General features: G+C 56.3%; 1 protein-coding gene across 3 annotated transcripts; it reads right to left on the reverse strand.

Annotated features, from left to right (window-relative positions):
• Positions 1–166: 166 nt before the first annotated feature.
• On the reverse strand, positions 167–25,397 carry MLLT6 (MLLT6, PHD finger containing). 3 transcript variants are annotated; one of them, XM_030924078.1, is made up of 20 exons: positions 24,934–25,397; positions 23,649–23,728; positions 23,138–23,192; positions 22,806–22,915; positions 21,067–21,170; positions 20,758–20,851; positions 18,368–18,544; positions 17,596–17,694; positions 14,576–14,789; positions 13,443–14,057; positions 12,540–12,721; positions 12,204–12,312; positions 10,322–10,388; positions 10,010–10,155; positions 9,355–9,552; positions 9,177–9,265; positions 7,701–8,050; positions 7,160–7,250; positions 4,957–5,313; positions 167–4,376 (listed from the first exon to the last, which is right to left on the reverse strand). In XM_030924078.1, the coding sequence occupies exons 1-20, from the start codon at positions 25,040–25,042 to the stop codon at positions 4,335–4,337; spliced, it is 3,288 nt and encodes a 1,095-aa protein (XP_030779938.1). In that variant the 5' UTR covers positions 25,043–25,397; the 3' UTR covers positions 167–4,334. The 3 variants fall into 3 exon arrangements, with proteins under 3 accessions (XP_030779938.1, XP_030779939.1, XP_030779940.1); XM_030924079.1 differs by having other exon boundaries at positions 18,368–18,541; positions 24,934–25,386; XM_030924080.1 differs by having other exon boundaries at positions 14,651–14,789; positions 24,934–25,386.
• Between the last annotated feature and the right edge of the window lie 115 nt (positions 25,398–25,512).

Consider the following 25,512-nt stretch of genomic DNA (forward strand, 5'->3'; position numbering starts at 1 on the left):
GATTGATGCACCCTGCGGGCTGGGCCCGGGTGTGCTGAGCATTCGCATCTGTGCGCGCTCTGCCGCTGAGTGCCGACAGAAGGGCCGCAGCCCACGCCCTCCTACCCTCCCGCAGTTGGCACCCACCTCCTGTCCCTTTCCATAAAGCCAGACCACGCACGGACTCTTCGGATTTTTTTTTTTTTTTTTGCAAAACATTCTTTTATTAAAAGAACAAGTGCTGTTTACGAACTGCCCTTCGTACAAATAACATCCGTTATACAAAGATACAAGATCCGGGTTATGCACAATTCCAGGCTTGGAGGTGGCAGGGGGCATCGCCTTTGGGCTGAGGATATCAAGGTTTTAGAAAGAATGAAAAAGGAGCCCCTGGGTTTGCAATCTGTGGCTTCCCCTCCCTGCTCCCTAGGAAGGGTCTGCTACATGGAAACAGGCTGGGATAGAAAGGGGGCGGGATGGGAGCAGGGGTGGGGTCTCCAGTCCCACCACCCAAGTCCCAAGTTGAGCTGGAGAAAGTGAACAAAGGGGAATGAAGGCACCCCTCAGTTCCCAACTTTTCAGTAGGTCAAGACAAAGTGGTCGGGAGCTAGACACACTCTCAATCTGGGTCGACATGGCAGGAGAGAGCCAAGGCTACTTGCCCACCTTCCTCAGAATTCCCAGTTGAAGTTACCTCAATCCCTCTAGGCACCTCTCCCCAGGAAAGTAAGTTGAGATAAAGGAGAACTGGGTGCAAGCTGCCTACCCCTAACCGGCCCACTGCACACCAAGGAAGATCCTAGAAGGTGGCAGGGGAAGCCTGTGCCTTTGAAAACCTGTCTTCATTTCCAATTTGGGAAAGAGAAGCGTGGAGGTTACCCTTTCTCAGAGCTGGCCCCTAGCTTGGGCTCCTCTCATTTCTCTAGACCCTTCCTGAGAGTCTGGGGTGAGCACCTCCCTAGAACTCAGTATGGGGGGAATGGGCAGGGGTCCCCTCATCAGCCACAAGGTCAGGACACCTTGAGGCAGCAGCAGACCCAGGAGCCTGAGGGGGAAAAAGCCCCACAAATAGGAAAAACAAACCAAGACAATCCTTAAAGTGTCATCGTCCATGGAGAGATCCACTAGCTCTGAGCTAAGACAGTCAGTGCTACACAGACACCCTCCCACCCCAGGCACAGCCCTGCACTCACACTGTGTGTCACACACACAGGGACAGCAAGCCAGCCAGCCATGTGGAGACCATGCCCTAGGAACCAAGGGCCAGGAGGCCACAGTCCTGAGGGCTGGTCCTGGCCCTGTCACTGAGCCCCTTCTAGGCTTGGAGCTGTCATCTGTGATGGGAGGAGCTGGCTGAAATGACCTCTAAAGACAGGTCCCTTCAGCGCTGGCATGCACCAGTTGTGACCCCACAGCAGGCACTGCCTCCGTAAGCACCCCCACTCACACCTCACCGAGGGTGGGAACACCCGACTCCACATGCTCACCCACTCACACCTCCTCACTGAGGGTGGGAACACACGAAGCTCTGCTCTCATGCGTTTCCAAACTCTGCTTCCGCTCTGCAAACCACATCCTTCCCCTCCCCCAGACAAAGAGATCTACAAATCTGGGTCCCTTCCCACCCTCCACCATCCAAATTCACTCTTGTAAAAGGGACTGAGGTTAGGAGAGGGTGAGATGGTTACAGCCATCCCCCTGCATTGGTATTCTGCTCCTCCTGAAGCTTTTGAGACCTTTCCCATTGAAGCTCCCTGAGAAGAAGGAAATGCCACTACCTCTCTCACGAGAGACGGGGGAAAGAGAAGAGGGCTGCATCAATTCATACCCAGCCTGGGCCCTGTCTTCAAATCTAACCACAGGAGCCCAGTCTGGGGAATGCAAGCGGCTTGGGAGAGTTGGAGAACAGACACTTGGAGATAAGCTGAGGGAGGGAAGAAGTGTTCTGGGCGGGGGGTGGGGTGTCTTGGTTTCAATGCACAGAATCACTTGGACCTCTCACTCTTCAACATGGCAGCCTCGGGGTAGATTTACTTCCCTTCCCATCCAGACAGAAGTTAAGTTTCGCTCTAAGTGGGCCAGCCTTGGGCAAGGGCATGGGTGTGAATGAGCAACTCTTCTAAGAATCTCTGAAGGTTTCTTTTTCTTTTTTGAGACAGAGTCTCACTCTGTCGTTCAGGCTGGAGTGCAGTGACATGATCTCAGCTCACTACAGCCTCAGCCTCCTGGGTTCAAGCAATTCTCATGCCTCAGCCTCCCGAGTAGCCGGGATTACAGGTGTGCGCCACCACACCCAGCTAATTTCTTTGTATTTTCAGTCGAGACGGGGTTTCACCATGTTGGCCAGGCTGGTGTTGAACTCCTGACCTTAGGTGATCTGCCCGCCTCAGCCTCCCAAAATGTTGGGATTATAGGCATGAGCCACCGTGCCTGGCCTGAAGGTTACTTTTCTTTTCAGTGGTTTGGGGCAGGGAGTTACACAGCTTAATAGATTAAGATGAATAAAATGCTGAATTCTATCACTTCTAACATATTTAGCATTAATAAAAAGTGAGTATTTCTGAGGTCATCACAACTGCCTCCCCCTCCCCCAAGCCCTTGCAAGTGCCTAAGAAATTGCCTTTGAAGGATTTCCACCCCCTCCATTATCAGCTCCCTAACATCTTACAAAGTCTTATCAACAGGAATATTAATATTATTTTCAGTATCAGAAAAAAAACAGTTGAGCAGCACAGGCAAAAATATATCTGCACTACGTTTCTGTTGTTGCCAAAAATATACACATCTTCTTTTTTTTATTAAAAAAAAAAGAAAAAGAAAAAAAAAAACCAACAACAAAAACCCAAACAAACACACACAGAAAAATCCACACATGCAAAGAGACTGACAAGGCGGGAGCCTGGGGAAGCTGGAAACCCCTACCCTGGGCTCCAACCCCAGTGCAACTGAAACAGGGACACAGGCTTCGCCTTGCCTCTTGCCTCTCTCCTGACCGTCCACTCAGCCTCTGGGCCAAAGGCCTGGGCGGGCGGGGACTTTTTGAAGGTAAGAATTGCCCACTCTACCCTGGGGAAATAGCTGGTGGGTAGGGGACAGTTGTTAAGTCAGCTTAGTGGCTCCCCTGGTTGGTGGGGGTGGGGTGCAGGAGGCAGGATGGCTAATTCTGGAAGGGAGGCTTTTGCTAAAAGCAGTGGCATTTCCCTCCACCTTACCCCCTCCCCCAAGCCCTGGGGCTCCCCTTGTGCCAGAGAAGCACGAAGCTATCAGTGGGGTAGGAGGCCCTAAGGGGGCCCTGAGACCATGTGGGGTCAGGGGAGGGAAGGCAGGATATTACCCTGATTCAAAGCCCCGAGCCCCCAGTGACTCTCCAATATTGGAGTACTACTCTGGTTTTGTTAACCATTCATGCCCCCAGAGAGCGACCAAAGGTGGTGAGGTGGGGAGGGTGCAAATAAGAGCTGGGAGGTCCCCTCTCTGGCGCTGCTTCATCTGACCACTGCGTCTATCCCTGCCCTTGGCTGCCCTGGGTCCAGGGGTGAGAGACAGGCAGACAGACACACACACAGACACACACATGCACACACACACACACACACTCACACACTGAGTCGGGCAGCTCCATCTCCCCACCCTCGGCACTCCTAAGTCCAATAGTGCAAACAAAGGGCGGGGCACCAAGGAAGGCTGGAGCCTCCCCGCGCCTGCCCTCTCCTCCTCATCATGGGGCCCCAAGAAGCTGAGGCAGCTGGGACTGAGTGTGATGCTCTCCTGCCCCTTCTCCAGCCCCCGACATCTGTGGGCTTTTACAAGCTCAGCTTGTGCCCCTGCACTTGGGGGAGGGATGGCGAGAAAAAGTCCAAGGGGTCCCTTCTGCCATCTGCCCGAGCTGGGAAGAAACTGCAGGTAAAGTGGGTCCAGCCCTTCTTCCATAAAAGATTTCCCCGCAGGGACAGGCCCATGGCCTCTCCCTCCACTTCTCCCCATTCAAGTGCTGATCCATTTCATGTGACAGGTCTAACCAACCCCCTACTTCTGCCATGGCCCACTCTGCTCTGGGGAGGGGGGGACCTCCAAAATATTTGCTGGGGGTGGAGCTCCTAGGCGGGCTTGCAGCCTGTCCTTCCTCTGAGCCTCACAAAGCGGACAGTGTGGAAAGGGAAGGGGGCCAGATGGAAGGGGCTCCCCTCTCAGTCTCAGTCCTTGGCACCAGGAGCTCCCCACACTCCCTGGACCTCAGCACAGGCTCTGGGTCAGGGCTCTCCAAGGACTGGGCGCAGGCGCCTGCTCCAGGCTAGGACCCCACAGGCCAGGATCTGCTCCCTCCACTTGGGGGGTCAGGAGGGGTGAGGGTGGATTTAGCCTTTTTCCTGGTTGACTGAAGCTCCTTTGTCAGCGGTCTGGAAAGAGAAGGAGGGAGGCCGGGGGTGCGGAAAGTGTCAGGTCCTAACCCCCAGATAAGAACAGCTTCCTGGGCCAAGAAAGCTGCTGTGGGGTGCTGAAACGGGGCCAATGGAAGCCTCTGGACTGGGCTCTGAGGGGTGCACGCCAGGGCCGATGCGCAGGGGTGTGAAACCATCCTGCAGAAGAGCACCGGGCAGTGGAGGCATGTGCCAGCTAAGGCTGTGTGCCCTCAGGAGGGGGAGAGAGGGCCTTTCTGACATTGGCCTACCCAGAGGGTCATCTTTTTCTAATTGGTCTGCTCAGAAACAAAATGGCTTTTTTCTAATTGGTCCTCCCGGAGGAAGGCTGTTTTCTAATTGGTCCTTTTCCTCTGAGCCCATGCTCAGATTGGATCTCTCTTGGCCCTGCAGGAGGGCACCCATGTGCAAGCAGAGGCCCTGAGGTCTGAGGCAGGGCACTTCGCTGACCTAGGAGTTGCTTCCTTCCCCCTGCTGAGGCACCTGATAAGCCTTCTGACAATCCATCTCTACCCATCCCTCAGAGGGGAGGCAGAAAGGCCCTGGGCCCCTTACTCACCCCTCCTTTGGGGCCACCGCCACTGCCGTCTGCTCCCGACAGGCTGAGGAAGGGGTTGGTCTGGGCAGTGAGGACTGGAGGTCCGCCTGCTGCTGCCACTGCTGCAGCTGCAGCTGCTGCAGCCATGAGACTTGTGTTGTTGCCAAGCGAGGGAGCCACTAGGGCTCCAGCGGGCAGCAGGGGTGGAGCAGACGCCGTGGGCAGCAGGCCAGGGGTGCCCGCAGACAGCAGCGGGGTGGAGCTTCCTGCCAGCAGGCTGGCCATGGGCAGCTGGGAGCCCCCAGCCATCTGCAGGCGCTGCAGCTCCCGTTTCTGCTGGATCTGCTGGATCATCTGGTAGACAACAGTCTGGTGTTCCTGCAAGGGGGCCAGACTGCTTGTTGGCCAACAGTCCCGGAGGTCTCTAACCTGCTGCCTGCCTGCCCTACCTTGCCGGGCCCCACCTCATCACACTGGAACCAGGAGGCAAGAGGCCTGTGAGACAGTCAAGGTACTGTCTCCCATTTCTCACTTAGCCTCAGTATCCCCATCTAGACAAAATGGTTGCATGCCATTGGCATTTGCCAGCTGCAGCACTGCCAGCCAACAGCAGGGTATTTAACATCTCTGGCCCTGCCCACAGAATCACCCCTCAGCTCCTAAGACAACCACAGATGCCCCCAAGTTGAAAAACACTAAACTAGGTTAATAGTTTTCTTTTTTTTTTCTTTTTTTCTTTTTTGAGACGGAGTCTTGCTCTGTCACCCAGGCTGGAGTACAGTGGTGCGATATTGGCTCACTGCAACCACCACCTCCTGGGTTGAAGCGATTCTCCTGCCTCAGCCTCCCAGGTAGCTGGATTACAGGGGCCTGCCACCAGATCTGGCTAATTTTTGTATTTTTAATAGAGACGGGGTTTTGCCAAAACTATTGACTGGGTCAATAGTTTTCAGTTCACTGGACACTGTCGCTCATGCCTGTAATCCCAGCACTTTGGGAGGCTGAGGCTGGTGGATCACTTGAGGTCAGGAGTTTGAGATCAGCCTGGCCAACATGGTGAAACCCCATCTCTACTACAGATACAAAAATCAGCTGGGCATGGTGGCATGCGCCTGTAATCCCAGCTACTTGGGAGGCTGAGGTGAGAGAATCTCTTGAACCCACGAGGCGGAGGTTGCAGTGAGCCGAGATCATACCATTGCACTCTAGCCTGGGCAACAAGAGTGAAACTCTGTCTCAAAAAAAAAACCAGTTTTCAATTCCCTTTCTCTTTTGTTTTGTTTGCTTCTATCATTTAAGATTCATTTATTTTTGCTTTGAATAGACAAAGCATTCTTAATGTCCCAAAAACCAAAATAATACATCAAAGTTTACCTTAAGAACTTACTCCTCCTGCTCATCTGGTCCCTACAGGCAGCCAGGTGAATTGGTTTCCTGTCTAATGTTTCTTTATATGAAAATGTTTATTTTTCTTATTTTTTCAACTCCCTGTTTTGTTTTTGAGACAGGGTCTCATTCTGTCACCCACGCTGGAGTATATTGGCGCCATCTCAGCTTACTGCAGCCTCCATCTCCCAGGTTCAAGTGATTCTCCTGCCTCAGCCTCCTGAGTAGCTGGGACTACAGGCGTGCACCACCACGCCTAGTTAATTTTTTGTAAAGATGCGGTTTCGCCAAGTTGCCCAGGCTGATCTCAAACTCCTGAGCTCAAGCGATCTGCCTGCCTCAGTCTCCCGTGCTTGAATTACAGACATGAGCCACCACGCCCGGCTGCTTCCCTCATTTTTAAAAAGTAAAACCCCTTTTCTCCAAAGGTAGTTTCAGCTGACCCAACAGGAGACAGGCCCAAAGAAGATACTACAGTTGAGGGTGGTGTCACCTGCTCAGCCACTTAGACCCTGGAGTTTCCCCTGAATGTCTTTGGGGCTGGGACTGAAATGCTCAATAACTGAGGACTTGCTGCCCTCCAGTCTCTCTCACCAGGATGCGGACCTGGGGCTATTACAGCAGCCCTTTCTCAATGACCGGGGGACCCTAGGCGTGATCTTATCCCCCTTCCTCCCATGGATGCTCCACAGGGCCCAGCCCCAGTCTCACAGGCCCAGCCTGAAGCTTCCCCCACCTCTCTCTGCTCCTGCCGTCTCCTGGCTGGCCCTGATCCTCTGGGATGAGCCCTTCCAGGCAGACTAAGGGGCCCCTGAGGCAGGGGAGGGAGGGGCATTACCGGGGTCAGCTGCGGGGAGGCCAGGAGCTGCTGGAGTTGCTGGAGCTGCTGCTCTTGCTGCTGAAGGAGGTGTCTCTGCTGCTCGGTAAGGCTGAGGTGGGGGGGAGTGGGGGGGGAGCAGACAACACACAGACCATGGGGGAGGGCTAGGGAAACACTCCTGCTCCCATTCCCAAGCCCCCAGACTCCCTCAGACCCAGGGGAAGCAAGACAGCGATGTGTGATCTTAGAGCACTGTGCTCATAGGGTGCGGTGGGAGGGAACAGGTCTGATTTGGAAGAACTGTCCCAGAAGGAAATCCTAGAGTGGAGGAGAGGAAGTCAACAATTCTTTTGTCCCTGGGGAGCTACCGTCCAGAGGACACTCATGTCTAACAGTCTGTGGAGTCCCTAGAGGCCAAGAAGTGAGTAGGATTATATATCCTGTGAGACGAGAGGCCATTTTTCCTTTTAGGGATTGTGGGTGTTTTGGGGAGAATCCCTCCCTTCCCAGAGCCAGCCCCCCACCCTGTTCCCTTTCCCAGGGCTGAGCTCTCCCTCACCTGTTGAGACAGCCTGGCAGCTGCAGCGTGGGGGCCCCGCCAGCCTGGCTCAAGCTTGCGGGGTTGGGGGCAGCAGCCCCATTCAACCCCCCAAGGAGCCCATTGAGGGGCAGGCCCCCACTGCCTGCCAGCCCCCCCAACAGCCCCTCAGCCATGGGCATGGCCCCCAGCCCCGCTGCCCCGGGTGCCCGGCCCAACCCGTTTTGTGGCTGGGGCGGGAGCGGGGCAGGGGCCCCAGGCAGGGCCAGGGGCAGAGTGGCAGGGCTCTGCTGGAGCAGGGGCAGCGGTGGGGGCGTGCTGTGGAAGGACAGCGACGAGCTGCTGCGGCTCGGGCAGCCTGAGTGTGGGTCCTGGGGAGGGAGGGGGAAGGGAGGGGTCAGAGGGCCAGCATGACTTTTCTGGCCCCTGGCCCAGCACCCACCAGCATTCTCACAGAGCACAGTAACCCCCACTTCACCCCCAGGCACCCTGGAAGAGGCAAGGTCTGGGAATGAGGGCTAAGAGTCCAAATTGTCTTCACAAATCATGTTTCCTGACTCCTTCCTGAGAGCCCAGCGCCCCTCGTCATCCTCATTTAACAACGGACAATGATGATGGTGGTGACCATCTGGTGAACCAGATCCTGAGCTGAGGGCTTGACCTGTGCTATCTTGCTATTCTCATTTTATGCGTGAAGCCATTGATTCTTGCACAGGTTAAGTAACTCTGCAGGCAAAAGCACTACAGCTGAAGTGAAAGGCTCAGGTTCAAATCCTATGTCCACAATTCAATGGCTTGGGTGACCTTGGGTTCAACCTGTCTTAGTTTACTTACTCATAAGCTGGAGGGTAATAGTAGTACCTATTCCACAGGCTTACTATGATGACTAAATGAATGCTTTAAAAAATCTGAGCACAGGGCATGACAAAGGGCAAGTGTGCAATTAATGCTGGTTATTATTTTGATTATTATTGCCCAAGTCACACAGTTAACAAATGGCAGAGAGAACAAGAACCCAGTTTGTTGGATTCCAGTAATAACCACAACGCAATAGCAACTGCTATTCCAACTGCCACCAATCACACAGGAATTATTTTGTGTGAGGCGCTATAATAAACCCTTCACAAATACTTCTCAAAGAGGCCTTCCCTAGCCACTTTCTATCCACAGAAGCAGCCCTCCCCCGTTCTCTCTCACAGCCTTCAATTTCTCTCCACCCTAACATGTCTCCCAGTTTGTAATTACTCCTTCTTTGCTTGGGGTAGCCTATCTTCAGAAGCAGCACTGTGCCCGTTTTGCTCACTGATTGCTTAGCCAATGCCTGGCACTAAGTGGGCACCTCATAAATATTACTTGATAAAGGGAGGACTGAATGGATCAATCAATTGCTCAGTCAGTCACTTCACTGCCCAGCCTCCAATAGCTGCGGGGAAGAGATGGGACCAGGAGAGCCTTGAGTCTCCCCCTCCTTCCTGCCCCGCTCCTCGTAGCGCCCACCTCAGAAGAAGTGGACAGCGAGTTTTCCAGGCCGAGGCTGCTCTTTCCCGGAGGGCTCTTGCTGGTGCTCAAGGAATCGCTGCTGCCGGCTGTGGGAGGGATGTCACAGGCTGCAGTCAGAGCCAGTCCGGACTGCAGGGCAGGAGCCTCTCTCCCAGGCTGGGCGGGATCCCCTCACCTTGGGGAGGCAGGCCATAGGGCCCAGGGACAGGGCCGTTGGCGGCAGGCAGGGCAGCAGGCAGGGCAGGGAAGGGCACAGAGAGCTGCACGTTGAGAATCTGCAGCCGCTCCTTTTTGGCCGTCAGGCTCAGGATTTGCTCTTGCAGCCGCTGGTTCTCCTTCTGCAGCGCGTGCAGCGCCTTCAGCATCTCCACGACTGGGGAGAGAGCGAGTAACCTGAGGGCGGGGCCAGGGGGCCGGGGGCGGGGCCTGGAGGGGAGCCAGGGCTCAGCCCTTAAAAAGGAGGCGCCAGCCTAATGAGGGACACAGGTGAGCTCTGAGAAGAGAGGCGGGAGTTGGGGAGCCACAGGTGTGAGGACCTGGGGCAGAGCCTGAGGCTGGGGTCGAGGCCACAGGGGTCAGGAGAGAAGAGCGGAAGTTGCGCTTTGGTAAGGTCGGGGCCTGGAGGCCACGAGGGCCAAAGGCGGGGCACAGAGGGGCCAGGGCCGGTACTGTGGCCTGGCAGGGATGGGAGGTGAGGCCCAGGGTGGCCGAGAGTCAAGGCTGGGGCGGGGCCTAGGGGCGGAACCTTAAAGAAGCTTGGGGACCTCGGGGAGAAAGACGACTACTGGGGCCCTAGGGCAGGCGTCCCGACCGGCGCCACCCCTCCTCACTGTTGACGCCGGCCTCCCCGTCGCCCTGCTTCTCCAGAAGCTGCTCCATGTTAGTCGTCCCTGGGGCCGCCGGGTCTAACTGGCCGCCCCCACAGGGTGCAGAGGCTGTCTGGTCGAAGAGTGCGGGGAGGCTGCTGATGGGGGACCTGTGGCCAGAGGGAACCTGGGCTCAGTGGATCCGACCACTCCAGGCTCCTCCGGCCCTTTCTCCGTACCCCCCAGGGGTTCCAGCCCGCGCCGGTCTCTCCGCCCCTCTTCCCTCGGGTGTCCCTCCTGCCCCCAGCCCCTCCTCCAGGCCGCCCTTTCCCTCACATGGAAGACAGACTCTCCTGAGGGGAGGTCCCCCGACACCGGAAGCTGCAGTCCTCCAGGTCTGGCTCTTGGAAGAAGGGAAGGCTGGGATCAGCGGGGAGGAGTGGTCGCTGCCTCAGGGTTCCCGCCCCCGAGGTGGATATGGGATTGGGACCTCGCCGCAGATCCCCTTCCCCAGGAATCCCCAACACCAGACTGGCAGTTCAAGGCCAGCGCTGAGGGCCCTGGCTTGGAAACCCTGCCCCTGGGAGGCAAACCCCGGGTATCTGCTCTCTCTTCCTCCTCTGGGCTGAAGGCTCCACTGTCTGGCTTCTTTCAGATCCACCGCCCAATTCCTTTCCTGGGATCTTCAGAATTATAGAAATGTGAGGTCAAGACAGACCTGGATTTAACTTAAACCTGACACCATGGCCGGGCGCGGTGGCTCAAGCCTGTAATCCCAGCACTTTGGGAGGCCGAGACGGGCGGATCACGAGGTCAGGAGATCGAGACCATCCTGGCTAACACGGTGAAACCCTGTCTCTACTAAAAATACAAAAAACTAGCCGGGCGACGTGGCGGGCACCTATAGTCCCAGCTACTCGGGAGGCTGAGGCAGGAGAATGGCGTGAACTCGAGAGGCGGAGCTTGCAGTGAGCTGAGATCCGGCCACTGCACTCCAGCCTGGGTGGCAGAGCGAAACTCCGTCTCAAAAAAAAAAAAAAAAAAAAAAAAAAAAAAAAAAAAAACCTGACACCAACTTTTGTGACCTTGGGCTCCTAACCAGCCTCTCTGAAGTGACTAAAACAAGGTAATAAATGTGAAGTGTTTACCTGAAGGGTTTAGCTGGCATGTAGCAAGCCCTTAATGACTGCAGCTATTATCATAATTAGCTCTGTATGACTTTTTACATTCATCAGATCCCTAATCAGGAGGCAAAACTCTTCCTTGGGCCATAGAATCCCTGTCGTTCTTAAACGTGGAATCATATTTGTCCCCTTTAAGGGTTACCTGAGTCGGCAGCCTGTCTGTAGTCCCCGCCTCCCAGCCTGACAGGTGGTCTCCCTGCACCAATCAGCTCTCTGGGGCTGGGCTGACTCTCCAGGGAGAGGGCGGGGAGCTTGTGGCCCGCCCCCTTAACTCCTAAATACCCGGAGAGGTTGAGACCTCCGTAAGCGCTGATCCCAAGGACACACTCCGAGGCCAAGCGGGAGCCACGCTACACCGGTGAAAGCACTGGGCTTGGAGTCAGGAGAACAGAATCTGAGCTTTGGCTCTGCCATTCCCTGCCTTGAGCAAGTCTTCCATCTCTGCCTTTTTCTTCTGTGAGATGGAGCAGTAACTGCCCTGACCTGCCTTCTCGCTGGGTTCTAACGTGAAAGTGTATCCTGGTTTGCAGTGTGTGGATATTTTTTTTTTTAAGAGGCGGGTTCTCCCTATGTTGCCCAGGCTAGTCTCCTGAGTAGCTGGGATTACAGGCGGGAGCCACCACGCTGGGGTTTTGAGCCTGGGCGATAGGAGTTGGGCAATCTCTGCTCACTGCAACCTCCGCCTCCCAGGTTCAAGCCATTCTCCTGCCTCAGCCTCCTGAGTAGCTGGGATTACAGGCGCCCACCACCACACCCAGCTAGTTTTTGTATTTTTAGTAGAGACGGGGTTTCACCATGTTGTCCAGGCTGGTCTCGAACTCCTGATCTCAGATGATCCACCCGCCTCAGCCTCCCAAAGTGCTGGGATTACAGGCGTGAGCCACCACACCCGGCCTGTTTGTTTTTGCAGGGAGGGCAATGGCCAGAGGGAGGGGGCAGCCAGAAAGCTCTCCCATTCTTTCTGGGGTCACATGCAGGTGATGGGTGTCAGACCTTTGGGAAGAAAGGGGAGAGGGGGTCAGATATTCACATACCTGTGTGGCTGCTCTCAGCTTGGGCGAGGAGGGGGTTAACGGCACCCATGGGGGTTCCAAAGATGTGGGTAGAAGGGAGGCTAAAGGTAGAGCCAGCCAGAGAAAACACCTAAGGGAGGGAGGTAGAATCCCCTGGCAGTTATTCTTGGATCTAGGGCACAACTGTGTCGGGGTGCACGGGGCCGGGTGTGCTGGGGAGCAGAGGGGACCAGAGCCTGGAGGGAGGTCTGGTGGCAACTCAGCCTAGTTGCTCCAATTCCCATGGAAGGCTAGGGTCCTCTGTCAGTCTGTCCCCAACCTGCCCAGAGAAGGAGGAGCCCGGGAGTCAGGTCTCACCTGAGTGGTGGAGATAGAAGCAGAGGAGGAGGGAAGGGTGCTGGTGAACGGGGAGCGGCTGAGGCGGGGCAGGGCCGAGGTCCCTGGGGGCCCCAGGAGGCTGGAGGAGAGAGGGGTGCTGCAGACGGCCCTCAGCATCCCGCCACTGTGGGAGATGGGGTCCTTATTACTGGTGTAGATGCCTGCAGGCACAAGGACAGAGGGAAGCACACGGTTACCCTCCACCCCAGACTCCTGCTCAGCCAGGGCTGTGACAGCCCCTCCCCGGCTCGAGTGCTCCCTGATTCTGGCTACACATCCAGTCTAACCCTCTTGCTGCAAAGATGTCACTTCTTGCCTGGGTGACATCTGCTTGCTGTGCCTGCTTTTTTTTTTTTTTTTTGAGACGGAGTCAGTCTCGCTCTGTCGCCCAAACTGGAGTGCAGTGGCCGGATCTCAGCTCACTGCAAGCTCCGCCCCCCCGGATTTACGCCATTCTCCTGCCTCAGCCTCCCGAGTAGCTGGGACTACAGGCGCCCGCCACCTCGCCGGGCTGTATTTTTAGTAGAGACGGGGTTTCACCGTGTTAGCCAGGATGGTCTCGATCTCCTGACCTCGTGATCCGTCCCTCTCGGCCTCCCAAAGTGCTGGGATTAGCGCCTGCTTGTTAAACTGCCCTGCCCAGGGCTGGGGAATTCCTAGCTTTTATAATCTCCCTCCCAAAACTTGGTAAAACCTTCTGACAATCTGCCCCCAATCCTTTCCACTCCAGGCATGCAGAGGGGGATGTCCTGAAGGTGACTGTCTGTGCTCTGTCTTTTGGAGGAGTATCCATCCCATTTCCTTCTAAGTGCATGTGTAAGCTCTGTTCCTCACTAGACTGGCTGGGCCCTGAAATGCCCTCTGTCCCCAGGGGTCACTAACCTGCCCCTAGTAAGGGGGACTCCAGGCTCAGGCTGGGCAAGCTCCCAGAAGGCCCAAAGGTTCGGGAGGTCAGACCTCCCAGGCCAGAGCTGACCAGGGAGCCTCCAGAGAAGGGTGAGGCAGCAGTGGCAGTAAAGCCAGCCAGCTGGGCACTGGGCAAGGATGGGGCAGCTGGGCCCCCAGTGCCCTCCTTGTTCCGACTGCCCTTGGGACGGCCTGGCCCATGACGGCTCCTCTTGCTGGCTTTGTGCTTCTTCTCCTTCAGGCCTGTCTCAGGGGTCTCATCAGCAGGCACAGGGGTGGCACTCAGTGCGGGCATCCGCTTGTGGGTGCCTGCCGAGGCCCCAGACCCCGTGACATGGGGAGATTTATAGTCCCCAGGGGAGGGCGCCCGGGCCCGGCCTGAGCTGGAGGTGGTGGTGGAGAAGCGCATGATGGGCCCAAAGCCAGAGAAGACCACCTTCTGCTCAAAAAGGTCAGCCTTGGGGGGCTCGGGGGCTGAGGGAGAAGGAGGGGCTGAAGGGGCGGGGGCTGTGGGCTTGGAGTACTTGTCCTCCTCTGGCTGCTCCAGCTTGGGGAATGCAGAGAAGTCAGGGGAGCTCTGCAGGGACGAGACTGTGCACAGAGGGAAAATGGTTACAGCTGGACCCCAGATCCCCGCACTCCCTCCCACTCCCACATGTACTGGAGGGAGACAGCTCTGGTCCAGGAACGGGGACGCCTGGTTTCCTGTCTCAGCTCTGCTACTGTCTTGTGTCCTGGGATAAGTACCCCCGACCCCTCCAGCTTTCCCACCTGTAATAAAATGGAGAGTAACTTGCACCCTACTGGCCTCACCAGATGACTGTAGCGATTACAGGAGATAATGTTTACGGGGTGCTTGAAAAATTGTACCTTGCAGCACAAATGTAGGGGATAAGGAATACTGTTATGGGTTGGTGGAAGAGGAGAGTTCTGGCTCAAGAAGGAAGGGTTTAGGGGCAGGGCTGGAGAGGAGGGGATTCCCCATCTTTATCCTGAACCAATGTAGAAGTAAATGAGATGCAAAACCAATATGCAAAGTCCCTCGCCAGAAAAGCTCAGGACAAAAGGCTGTCCCTGCTCCCAGCTTCCTCCCGGATGCTCACACTCACCTGCAGGCTGGAAGGGCCCCCCAGAGGAGGAGGAAGAGGAGGAGGAAGAGGAGGCAGAGGTAAAACTGCTCACACCTTTCCCACTGCTCAGTTTCTTCCCCTTATGACTCAGGCTATGGCTGGAAGACTTTTTCCCCTTTGAGTCCCTGCTGCTCTCAGAGGTCTCCTGCGTGCTGGCCTCATGGTGGGAGGAAGAGGAAGCTGAGGAGGAGACCTGAAGGAGAGGAGAGAGGAAGATTCAACACCGGCTGCCTGGGCCTGTGCTGATCCTGATGTGGGAATGAAGCAGGGGGGCACAGGACCTCGCTCAACTGGGAGAGCCCACAGCTAGTTTCGTGAAGGACTTCCAGGCAGGGAGTGGCTGGGAGCTCCTAGACAGGTATATGAGGAGGCAGCTGTGGCACTCCTGGGTGTGAGGCAGAGGGGAATTCACTGAACCCAAGAAGGCATCTGTCTTTCACCTTAGGCAGGGAAGATGGAAGCCGACGGGGAGATGAAAACAGTCCCAGTCTGAAGAGATTTACTCATTGGTCCATTCATTCATTGAATACTTAGGGCGCCTAAGGCAGCTGGACCTATGCTGGAAGTGGCGAGGCAGAGAAGAGGACCAACACGAGAATGGACTTCTCTGGTGCCATCCTGGAGCCCTCCAGCTACTCCAAACTTCAGCCCCCTGGCTTTCCACCCATTCTCTGACCATCCCATGCTCTTCCTAGACAACCTGAGATTGCACACACTAAGCGTCTGCCAGGAGAGCCTATCCTTACTCTTCCTGGGAAATTTCTCATCCTTTAAAATCCAGCTTAGAAGTCCCTCTTCCCTGAAGCCTCCCTAAATACCTCAGGTGGAACAAGGCACTCTGTCCCCTCATTTCCAGAGAACTGTGCACACATGACCACATGTCAACAGCTGCCACTCTGCACTGAAATGTTCTCTCCTGTGTCTGAGGCACCAGAAACCAAGGAGAGTGGCAGGGTAGTGGTTGAAGGAGCATGGGCTCTAAGTCGGGAAGAGCAGGGTATGAGCCTGGCAGGCTCTGCCCTTCACTGCCATGTTTTTGTTTTTTTCTTATTTTTATTTTTTGAGACAGAGTTTCACTCTTGTTGCCCAGGCTGCAGATTGCAATGGTGCAATCTCGGCTCACTGCAACCTTCAATCACCTCCCGGGTTCAAGTGATTCTCCTGCCTCAGCCTCCCAAGTAGCTGGGATTACAGGCACCGGCCACCACACCCTGCTAATTTTTTGTATTTTTAGTAGAGGCAGGGTTTCACCATGTTGGCCAGGCTGGTCTCGAACTCCTGGCCTCAGGAGATCCACCTGCCTCAGACTCCCAAAGTGCTGGGACTACAGGCGTGAACCACTGCACCTGACCTCTCTGCCATGTTATACTGTGCAAAGTCTCAACCTTAATGAGTATCAGTGTCCTTACAGGGAGCACTATGCATATGTGGTGAGTTGGAAGCAGCATGATGCCAGATACATCATATGGGGTCAATAAATGATGAGACATCCGATGGCAGCAGGTGAAGAGCACAAGCCTTCAAGCCAGACTGCATTGGAATCTCAGCTCTACCACTAGCTGTGTGCTTTTAGGCAAATTACTTAACCTCTCTGTGCCCTATCCTCTTCATATATTAAATAAGGTTGGTAAATTTCCAACCTAATTGGATTATTTTGAGTATTAAATGGACTAATCTCCATATGCCCTTCCATCTCCTGATTCTAGAACACAGCCTGGCATGCCGTGAGTTCATTCGTGCTTCAGGCTGCTGCCAGGGATGGCCCTTTTCTTCCTGGTAGCAATCAGGTATTCAGTTAATCGTGCTGAACAGATAAATGCTGAATGGAGGCTGGACCGGAAACGAGAGCCACCCTGCCCTGCCCCTCCCAGGCAGAGTCCTGGTCTCTGTCTTCCTCTTTGTTCTTTTCAACAGCTGGAGTTCTGAAGGGAGCCAGATGTGGTTCTGAGAGCAAGGGAAGAGAGGGGCTGGGGGGAAGGGTAGCTGAAGTGCTGGGTCGAGTGGAGGGGGATGGGCAGAGTTCTCTGGCATGTCCAAGGGACATCCAGTTACTGGAGAAACTCCCAGATCCCTGGCCATTTCTTGCCACCTGCCTGCAGGGCCCTGGAAAGGTCAGAGGGCATGAACGACAAGCTCTCCAGGTGAGCCCTGGGAAGCAGGGAAGGGAGAGGTTTACTGGGGCAGTTGCCACAGCAACATCACCCTGGAAACCTGATACCTGAGCCTCCTGCTAAGGTGCCCAGAGCTCTGCCAACCATCTGAGGTAGGGTGGAGGTGAATGGGCAATAATGGTGACAGGAGGGAGCAGTTTCTCCAGCTCCCCGCACCCTCCTGGGTTCTCCTCCCATGGGGAGGGCAGGTTGTAGGGAGCAGGGAGCAGGGAGGGCTGTTCTAGCTTGGATTAGTAATTCGCTGGCCTAGGGTAGGGCCTGCCTATGGCTCTTCCAGATGTTGTCCATTTCTGGAGACAGGCCTGATATACCATGCCCTGCTGGAAATGGGGGGATGAGTGGGAGTTTGGGGGTACTGTCCAGGGGCCTGCCCCCCATGCCACCTTTGTCAGAACTTTCAGCCCCTCCAACCTGCACGGAGTGGGATTCGGGTTGGGTGACAAGCTTTGGGTGTCCTCCTGATGGGGCGTAGGAGATGTCCTCTACTCATCTCTGGGGATATGGGCCCTAGAACTTGGAGAGCAGGCCTGAGTGCCGTCCCCCACTCTCTGCAGACAAGAGCCCAGGGCTGAGGCCCTCTGGACAGAGGCAGATGGGAACATCTGGCATCCAGCACCCCAAACCCCCAATCCCATGGTTGGTCAGTGATTGGTGGCCCCTTCTAGGCTGGAAGAGAGTAGAGGATGTGGGGTGGGAGGGGAGTGGCATTAACTTGAAGCTATGGGGAGGGTACCCAGGTCCCTGGCTCACCAACCTCTTGCCCCTCGCCTCCCTCCCTCTGCCACCCCAGACCCACGCGCCATCCCTCCTGAACGTGGGCAGCAGTACCTTGTCAGCAGTGGGGACCACGGGCGGGGTGAGGATGCTGGGGGGCGACTCAGGCCGCTTCTTGTGCTTCTGCTTAAGGCGTTCTTTGTCCTTTCGACTCTGGAGAGGAAGAGGTGACTAGATACTGTGCTGGGGGCTGTCTGGGCAAGGATAAACATGACATGTGGGTATGAGGAGCTGACACCCTCTCAGGATGGGGTTTTCTGGGCACCATCTCTCCCTGAGGAGGGCAGGATAATGGGCTGGGCAGGAGCGACTCAGGCAAGTTCCTATGAGAGCCAACAGCCCTTCCCCCGGCCCCGCCTGCTAAAAATAGCCTGTCCCATTATCACGCCAGTGCCACAGAGCACCACGTGCGTGAACACACACCTGCAAGGGTGTCCACCTGGGACACAGCTGCACAGAGGGACAGGAGCAGAGCATGCTGTGCTATGTGGTGCGAGGGAACGCAGGCATTAGCACTTACACACTAGGCGGCACATGGCTGGACTGCGGAGACATGTGCAACGTGCAGAGCCATGTGTCTGGGGCTTGGGGGACACTGTGATGTCATGGGGAGGACCCAGAGGAACCACTAATACAGCCACAGGGAAGCCAAGCTCCCACGTCACCCCCGTTTCACTTCAGCCCCCTCCTGCCCTCAGTGGCCTCAGAGGAAGGAAGAAGGCAGGGCCAAGACCTTAAGGGCACCTCATGATGGCTTCTTGAGCCATGTTTGTGAGTCTCTGAGTCCCCATGTGGCAGTGACGACAGGCGAGGGAGGGGCTTCTACCTTCTTCTGGCCCCTCTCGTGGTGGGTAGGGTGCTTCTCTTGCTGCGCGGATGGTGAGGCTGACCGGCTTCTCCTCCCAGAGATGAAACCACTGCCACCTCCCCCCATGCTGCCGCCGCTGCCGCCTCCTCCTCCAGTGCCTCCTCCGCCTCCCCCGCTGCTGTGCCGGGATGTCTTCTGGGGGAGACATTTGAGAGAAATTGCAAACCCTCCTTTCACGGGCTTAGGGAACGCTTCCAGAAGGTTAGAGGATCCTGATCCTGGGGGTCAGTCCCATGTGCCCTGTCCATCACTAAGAGGACCTCATGCCCTCTATGATGCTCAGCAGAAGGGCGTTCCCCAGCCTGAAAATCCTAGAGCATCCCAGCTGGCTCATCTGATGTGCAGACTCAACCACTGAGGCCCAGGTCTTTCACTCTCTCCATGGTGCCCTCTTGGCTGACTGAGCCACGGCACGTTTCTACCTCCTTCCCTGGAGCAGAGGGTGTGCAGGGGACCCTCATGGGGAGCCAGTGCTCCCCTGCACTCCACGTCTGATTCCCCCTCTAGACACTTGGCTCAGCTATCACCCCCTTCTCCTTTTTCCCGGCCCCTCCCCTCCACCAAACACAGTGGTTGCTCCTGTCCCAAAGGATATGCTGCCCTTAACTTGAAGAAAGCGGGGAAGTAAACATCAACACAACCCAAACAACCCTTATGCTGCCTCTCCTCCCAACCAGGGCCTGCCTCCCCCATTCCCTTCACTACAGACCCAGCCTGACGGCTTCACCCTCCCCGGGCTTGTAGCTGCTCCCTCTAAGGTCACCAACTACCTCCCAACTGCCAAGCCCAAGGGTTAATTTCAGGCCTTGTCTGACCTGGCAGCTCCCCAGTGTTGGACACAGCTCCTACCTGCAGAGTCCCACACCCTGCAAGGCCCCCTCTTTCGTGGCCCACCTGATCTATCCTTGTGGACACCCTGGGATTACAGCCCCAGCCTTGTAAGCCTGGAGCTGCCAATACACCCTGCCCAGGAGTCTGACATCCACCAAATCTAAATGTCTCCACATGGCGCCTCCTGCAAACCAAACCCAGCTCGTTACCTTGTCCTAAGTTATCATCAAACCCTGAAACCAGGGTGACCATGTAACTTATGATCCAAACCTGGACACTTTGAAAAATGAAACAGGGGAACTATTAATAATTACACCAGGGCAACAGGTATAAACTGGGACTGTCTGGGGCAAATTAGGACATGTGTTCCCCCTACAGAAGCCAGCTGCACCCCTTGTTCATGGCACCCCCAAGTATTCAAGCTCCATTTACTCAGTGTCTAGAGCCCAGATCCTAAATGTCACCCCCAACTCCTACTTCTCAGCCACTCCCACGATTAGGCAAGTCTCCCTAGAAATGGTTCTAGCATCCAGCCTCACCCCTCCATCCCCCTTCTCGCAGCTGTCTCCCGGCCACCAGCCTCAGCCCTTCTGATCCAACCTCACAGCGGCTGCCAGGGTAATCTTCCTAAAAAACAAATCTGATCATGTTACTCTCCCGCTTACAGGCCTGACAAGCCTGTGGCTAGGGGGCAGATCCAAGCTGCAGCCAACTGCTCCAGAACACCTCACGGCTTCTGGGACACACGAGTCTCTCCACAAACACAGAGTAGCACCCTTTCCAGCCTCCCCCTGGGCCTCCCCTTGGGCCCCAGGCCTGAAGCCTGGGGCCGAGACAAGCCCAGCTCGGGCCCTGCTTTTTCACCTCATCTCCTGCCTCTTCCCCACCAAACACCCCATTCTCCCGTCGCTCACCCATGCCCTTCCTCCTCTCAGGACTTTGTCCACACTAGTCCCTCTGCCTGGGACTCGTTTCTCTGTTTGGCAGGCTCCCAAGGAGTTTTCAAATTAGGCTGCCCGTTCTAAATCCCATCTACCAGCTGCAAGATAAGTTATATAACCTCAGTGAGCCTTAGTTTACTCATCTGTAAAATGGGGAAAATATAGTACATCTAGTTCTCAGGGTGGGTGGGATGACCACGCAAAATAACACACAGCAAGAACTTTGTCCTAAGGCGGAGGCATAGTAAATGCTGCCTCCCACACAAATGTTGGCTCTTATTTTGATTTCCACCTCCACTCAGCTTAAATGCTTCCTCTTCCTTGAAGCCTCCTAGACTCCGACAGGCAGAGTCTGAGCTTTGTCTTTTGGGACAGACTGCTTGGTCCAGCTCTGATCCACACACTTGAAGCTATACTTTATTCCTCATCGAATGAAGAGCTCCTCTTGGGCAGGGACTGGGTTCTTTCCCTCTCTGTCCTCCTAGCACCAGGTACTGGCCTGGCCCAGAGCCCATGCCCTCGAACCATCTAACCACAGCTGACTGACCCTCTCATGCACTGGCCGCTGGGACTCACCATCTTGCTGAAGTGGTATTTGCAGTAGCCACAGTACTTGACGTTGTCCACCTCCAGCACTTCTTCCTCACACAGCAAGCCTGCCATTTGGGCACTAACCAGAGAGGGCAGCCTGAGACGGCTGAGGCCACATATCAGATGAGCCACCTTCCTCCCACCCTCCTGGCCCCCTGCTGAGGCAAAGCCAAGACCATCCAAAGAAAGCACTGCCACCACCATCAGAAAGACAGCAGCTAGAATGAGCCTGATCAGTGGCCATCCAGGACAACCCACAACCCCAGGGGGTGGAGGGTGGGACGGGGGTCTCACCAGGTGACGTGGAAAGCTTGTCGACATCCATGGCGGTTACAGGTCATGCAGGCTCCTGAGGCCGCCTTGCTCTCCCGGCCCTGCTCCTCACAGATGTAACAGGTCTGCGGGACACAGCACAATTGTTCCCTCCTCCAGGGAGCCCCTGTCCTACTGATGGTCCTTTGGCCACCCCTTTCATTCCATTGGCTCTCCAGTCTTAGATCAGTGCTATCCCACAGAACTGTCGGCAGTGATGAAAACGCTCTATGGTCTACACTGTCCAAGACAAATGCCACCAGTCACATGGGCTATTAGCACTTGAACTATGGCTAGTGTGACTGAGGAACTAGATTCTAAATTGTATTTAATTCTTGTTTATTTTTATTGATTTATTTATTTGAGACAAGAGTCTCTCTCTGTTGCCCAGGCTGGAGTGCAGTGGCACGATCTCAGCTCACTGCAACCTCCTCCACCTCCTGGGTTCAAGGGATTCTCCTGCCTCAACCTCCCGAGTAGCTGGGACTGCAGGTGCCCACCACCATGCCCAGCTAATTTTTGTATTTTTCTAGAGACGGGGTCTCATCATATTGGCCAGGCTGGTCTCAAACTCCTGACCTCAGATGATCCACACCCCTCAGCCTCCCAAAGTGCTGGGATTACAGGTATGAGCCACCATACCCGGCCTGCATTTAATTTTGATTAATTTATGTAGCCATGTGTGGCCAACGGCTACTATGCTGGGTAGCACAGTCCTTGGATGGTGAGCTCTGAAAGGCCAAGGCCTGTGTCTGTCTTGCTCACTGGGGAGCTTATGCCCACCTCTGCGCTTCTGCGAAGGCCTTCCTCTGCCTGGAACCTGGAGCCCTCACCCTCCTGGAAGCTGGCTCCTTCTCATGTCCCAGGTCTCAGCCTAAATGTCTCCTTCCTTTACCATCTGATCTAAAGTAAGCCCCCACCAGGTCTTTATTTTAATGTCTTATTTTCTTCATAGCACTTATCACAAATTGCATTTACTTTGTCTTTTTACTGATATTTATGGCTTTGCATGCAAGAACTTGCATTCCATTGAGCGGGCAGCACACCTGTCTTGATCAGCACAGAACAGCATGTTCCAGCTACCTTGCACCAGGTCTGGCACATAGTAAGCACTTAATAAAATGTGTCCAGCGGCCGGGTGCGGTGGCTCAAGCCTGTAATCCCAGCACTTTGGGAGGCCGAGACGGGTGGATCGCGAGGTCAGGAGATCGAGACCAACCTGGCTAACACGGCGAAACCCCGTCTCTACTAAAAAATACAAAAAATTAGCCGGGCGAGGTGGCGGGCGCCTGTAGTCCCAGCTACTCGGGAGGCTGAGGCAGGAGAACGGTGTAAACCCGAGAGGCGGAGCTTGCAGTGAGCTGAGATCCGGCCACTGCACTCCAGCCTGGGCGACAGCGCGAGACTCCGTCTCAAAAAAAAAAAAAAAAATAAAAATAAAAAAAAAAAAATAAAATGTGTCCAGCAAATGAATGAATGAAGTACCTGCGAAGGTCTACCCTCTGGCAGAACTACTGCAGAGGAGCCTACTATTTCACCTGAGTGCCAGAGCACGAGTGTGTCTGTCAACAGAAGGGTGGTTCACTGGTAGGTACCTACCCACCTCCCAAGTTCCCTTTCAGTGCTGGTTGGACAGAATCAAATTACACTGGATGAAGAGAGCGTTGGAGGAACCCATGGATAGGAAGGAACTGGTAGGGGACACAGCGGGGGTTGCTGACCTTGTTGAAGCGATCATGAGGCACGTACTGCAGCACGATGGGCTCCATGGTGAGCACGTTGGCAAATTGCACCTCGGGGATGTAGAGGGCACACACCACGTGTGCCCAGCCTGGGGCAGTGTGGGGGTGACCTCAGCTGCAGATGGCAAGCTGGAGACTCCACCCCTCATGACCCCACGCTGCAGACCGTTCCCTCCTCCACAGCCTTCCCATCAGATTCCAGTGCCAGCCAGGGAAAGAAAACCCCACCTCCACCCCAACCCAGTCCACTCCTGCCTTCCCAGACCCTGCTCAGGGGGCCTTGCTGACCTCAGCAGATGAGCCCTCCTCACCTCCATTATCAGTCCTCTTCAATGCCCCGTCTTTGTGTGGGCACAGCTCACACCTCTGCCAATGCAAGGGTGCACAGGGGTTGGGGGATCTGCTGAGCTGGGCCCTCTCTGAACACATTCAAGGGGTCCCAGGCTGAAATGCTAAGCTCTAGCAGGGGATGGATGGGGCTACAGTGGAAACAGGATTGGCCGTGAGTTGGTAACTGTTGAAGATGAGGAAGGGGACATGAGATTCATTATAGTTTTCCCTCTACTTTCACATGAGTAGGAAACTTCCCGTAATAAAAAAGTTCAAACAGACAAAAACCAAAGCCCCATGCCTGAGATGGGGCAGAGGGAGGGATGAGCGTGAGGCAGAGGAGGGGTTGGAGGTAGGTGTGCAGGAAACAGGAAGTCTGTGTGACAGAGCTAAGTCCCACCCCAGCCTCGCCTTAGAGTCCCCTAGCTCAACCGGAGACGCTCAGGTGTGTGGGAGGGGCCGGGGAGAGGAGCAGGGCAGTCTGGAACTCACCACCCTGGCTGCTCGCTCCTGAGATTCACATTTCCGGCAGAACCAGGGTCCCGTTGGCACCTGAACGATGCCATAGCAAGCTGAGGGGGGGAGGACAGTCGCTGAGCAAAGCTGTCAGCCAGTGGCTTTTTCCCAGGTTAACTGGGGGAAGGCGGTGACTCCAAGGAACTAGAGCCAGTTCCAGTAATGGGGGCTGCTCCCCAGTCTGGGGTCACTCATTTAACAGCAGGACTGCCCAACCGTACACCACCAGCCTTCAACCACACAATCAAGCACTCCAAACAGGGCGGGAAGTCTGAGTCTTTGACCTTAAACTTCTAGAAGATCCTCCCCCCACGCCCTTTCTGGACTTGTTTCCCAGCTCCTTCCCCGGACCAGCCATCAGCATCAGGAACAGAGAAAACCAGAGGGGACAACAGTCACGACCGTCAAACACGTTTTGTTGTTGTGGGCGGGGGGATTTCTTAAAGGGCCAGTGAGGGACGAGGCGGAGAAGTAGGGGGTCTAGGGACCTCATCTTCTACTTCTAAGTATCACAGAGTCAGGTTAAAAGTCAAGGCCGAGGGCAGGTGTGGTGCTGGGAACCCAGAGGAGCGTGGCGGGAAGAGCCCCGGGCCACAGCATTCAGGGATGTCCCAGGAAGGGGGGGCCCGGCTGCCTGTGCCAGGCAGGCGGGAGATGCCAGCCTGCGCCCTCGGCAAGATTCCTCAAGGAGTTAACTCCCGAACCATGTGCTGCTGGGGGAAACTCCAAACCTCCCTCTTCTCGATTCCGGCCCCCTGCACAACCTCTCTCCTATCCTTAGCTCTTCCCCGGCGGATTTTAGGAGTCCCTTCTCCCCTGGGACTCTTCTCTTCCCTTTCCAAGTCCGCTCCTCCCATTATCCGGAAGCGAGGGGGGATGACGCCCCCCCTTGACCTCTTCCTCCGGGAGCCGGGACCAAAATAACCCGGCGGGAGGGGACACCTCGCAGGTAAACATTCCCCGGGCAGCCCCGACACCGGCGGGGTGGGGCGCGGGGAGTTCACTCATTGCTCCCCAGACTCTCCCCAAACTCCCTCAACTTGGGGTGGGGGGCGCGGAACTGGAACAATAGGCAAGAAAACAATGCCTGACCCGGTCTTCCAGGACCAGGCGGGGGGAGCCCCCCCCACGCCTCCCTTCCCTTCAGGTGGGGTGGGGGAGGGGCACGCGAGCCCCGGGAGGTCTCCGGAGGGCGCGGCCGGGGGCGCCCCGCGCACGCCGCCCCCGGGGTCCCGCCGCCCCCCGCGGGCCACCCCCATACCTTGGTGGACGGCCACGCTGCACGCGTGCCCATCGCAGTAGACCAGCGGGTTCTCGGCCCAGCCCCTCTCGTCCGAACATACGCAGCAGCCTCCTACCATCTCCTTCATACTCCCATGAGCTCCCTCCGGGGCTGGGGCGGGGGGCCGGCCGGCGGGGGTCGGGGGTCAGGGGGGAGGGAGGGAGCGGGGGGCCGCGCGCCTCCTCGCCCCCTCCTCCTCTTCCTCCGCCGCCGCCGCTTCTTTTCTTTGCCTCCTCCTTCCTCCTCCTCCGCGTCCTCCTCCTCCTCCTCCTCGCTCGCTCTGTCTGGCCGCCCCCCCCGCCGTGCTCTCGCCCTCATGCCCCGACGGGCCCCCCCCACAACAATGAGACTCGCACGCCGGGCTCGCCCCCTCCGCGCCGCTCGCCCGGCTCCTAAGGCCGCCCCGCCGCCGCGCAGCCCGGGCCCGGCGGGGGAGGCGCCGAGTGGCACATCGCGGGCGCCCGCCCGCCCCGCGCCGCCCCGCGCCACCCGCTCACGCGCCGCCCCCCCGGCCCCCCTGCCCGGCCGCGGCAGCCATGGCCGCGCGCCTCCGCTCGC

Source organism: Rhinopithecus roxellana, chromosome 19 (assembly GCF_007565055.1).
Source record: "Rhinopithecus roxellana isolate Shanxi Qingling chromosome 19, ASM756505v1, whole genome shotgun sequence".
In the NCBI taxonomy this organism is placed as follows: domain Eukaryota; kingdom Metazoa; phylum Chordata; class Mammalia; order Primates; family Cercopithecidae; genus Rhinopithecus; species Rhinopithecus roxellana.

Excerpts from the sequence above, each read along its gene's own strand:
- MLLT6 (XM_030924078.1), bottom strand. The coding sequence starts at position 25,042 with ATGAAGGAGATGGTAGGAGGCTGCTGCGTATGTTCGGACGAGAGGGGC. Across the intron at positions 10,156-10,321 it reads CAGGAGAGTCTGTCTTCCAT|GTCCCCCATCAGCAGCCTCC; the intron begins GTGAGGGAAAGG and ends CTCTGGCCACAG. Across the intron at positions 8,051-9,176 it reads CGCTGTCCACTTCTTCTGAG|GACCCACACTCAGGCTGCCC; the intron begins GTGGGCGCTACG and ends CTCCCTCCCCAG.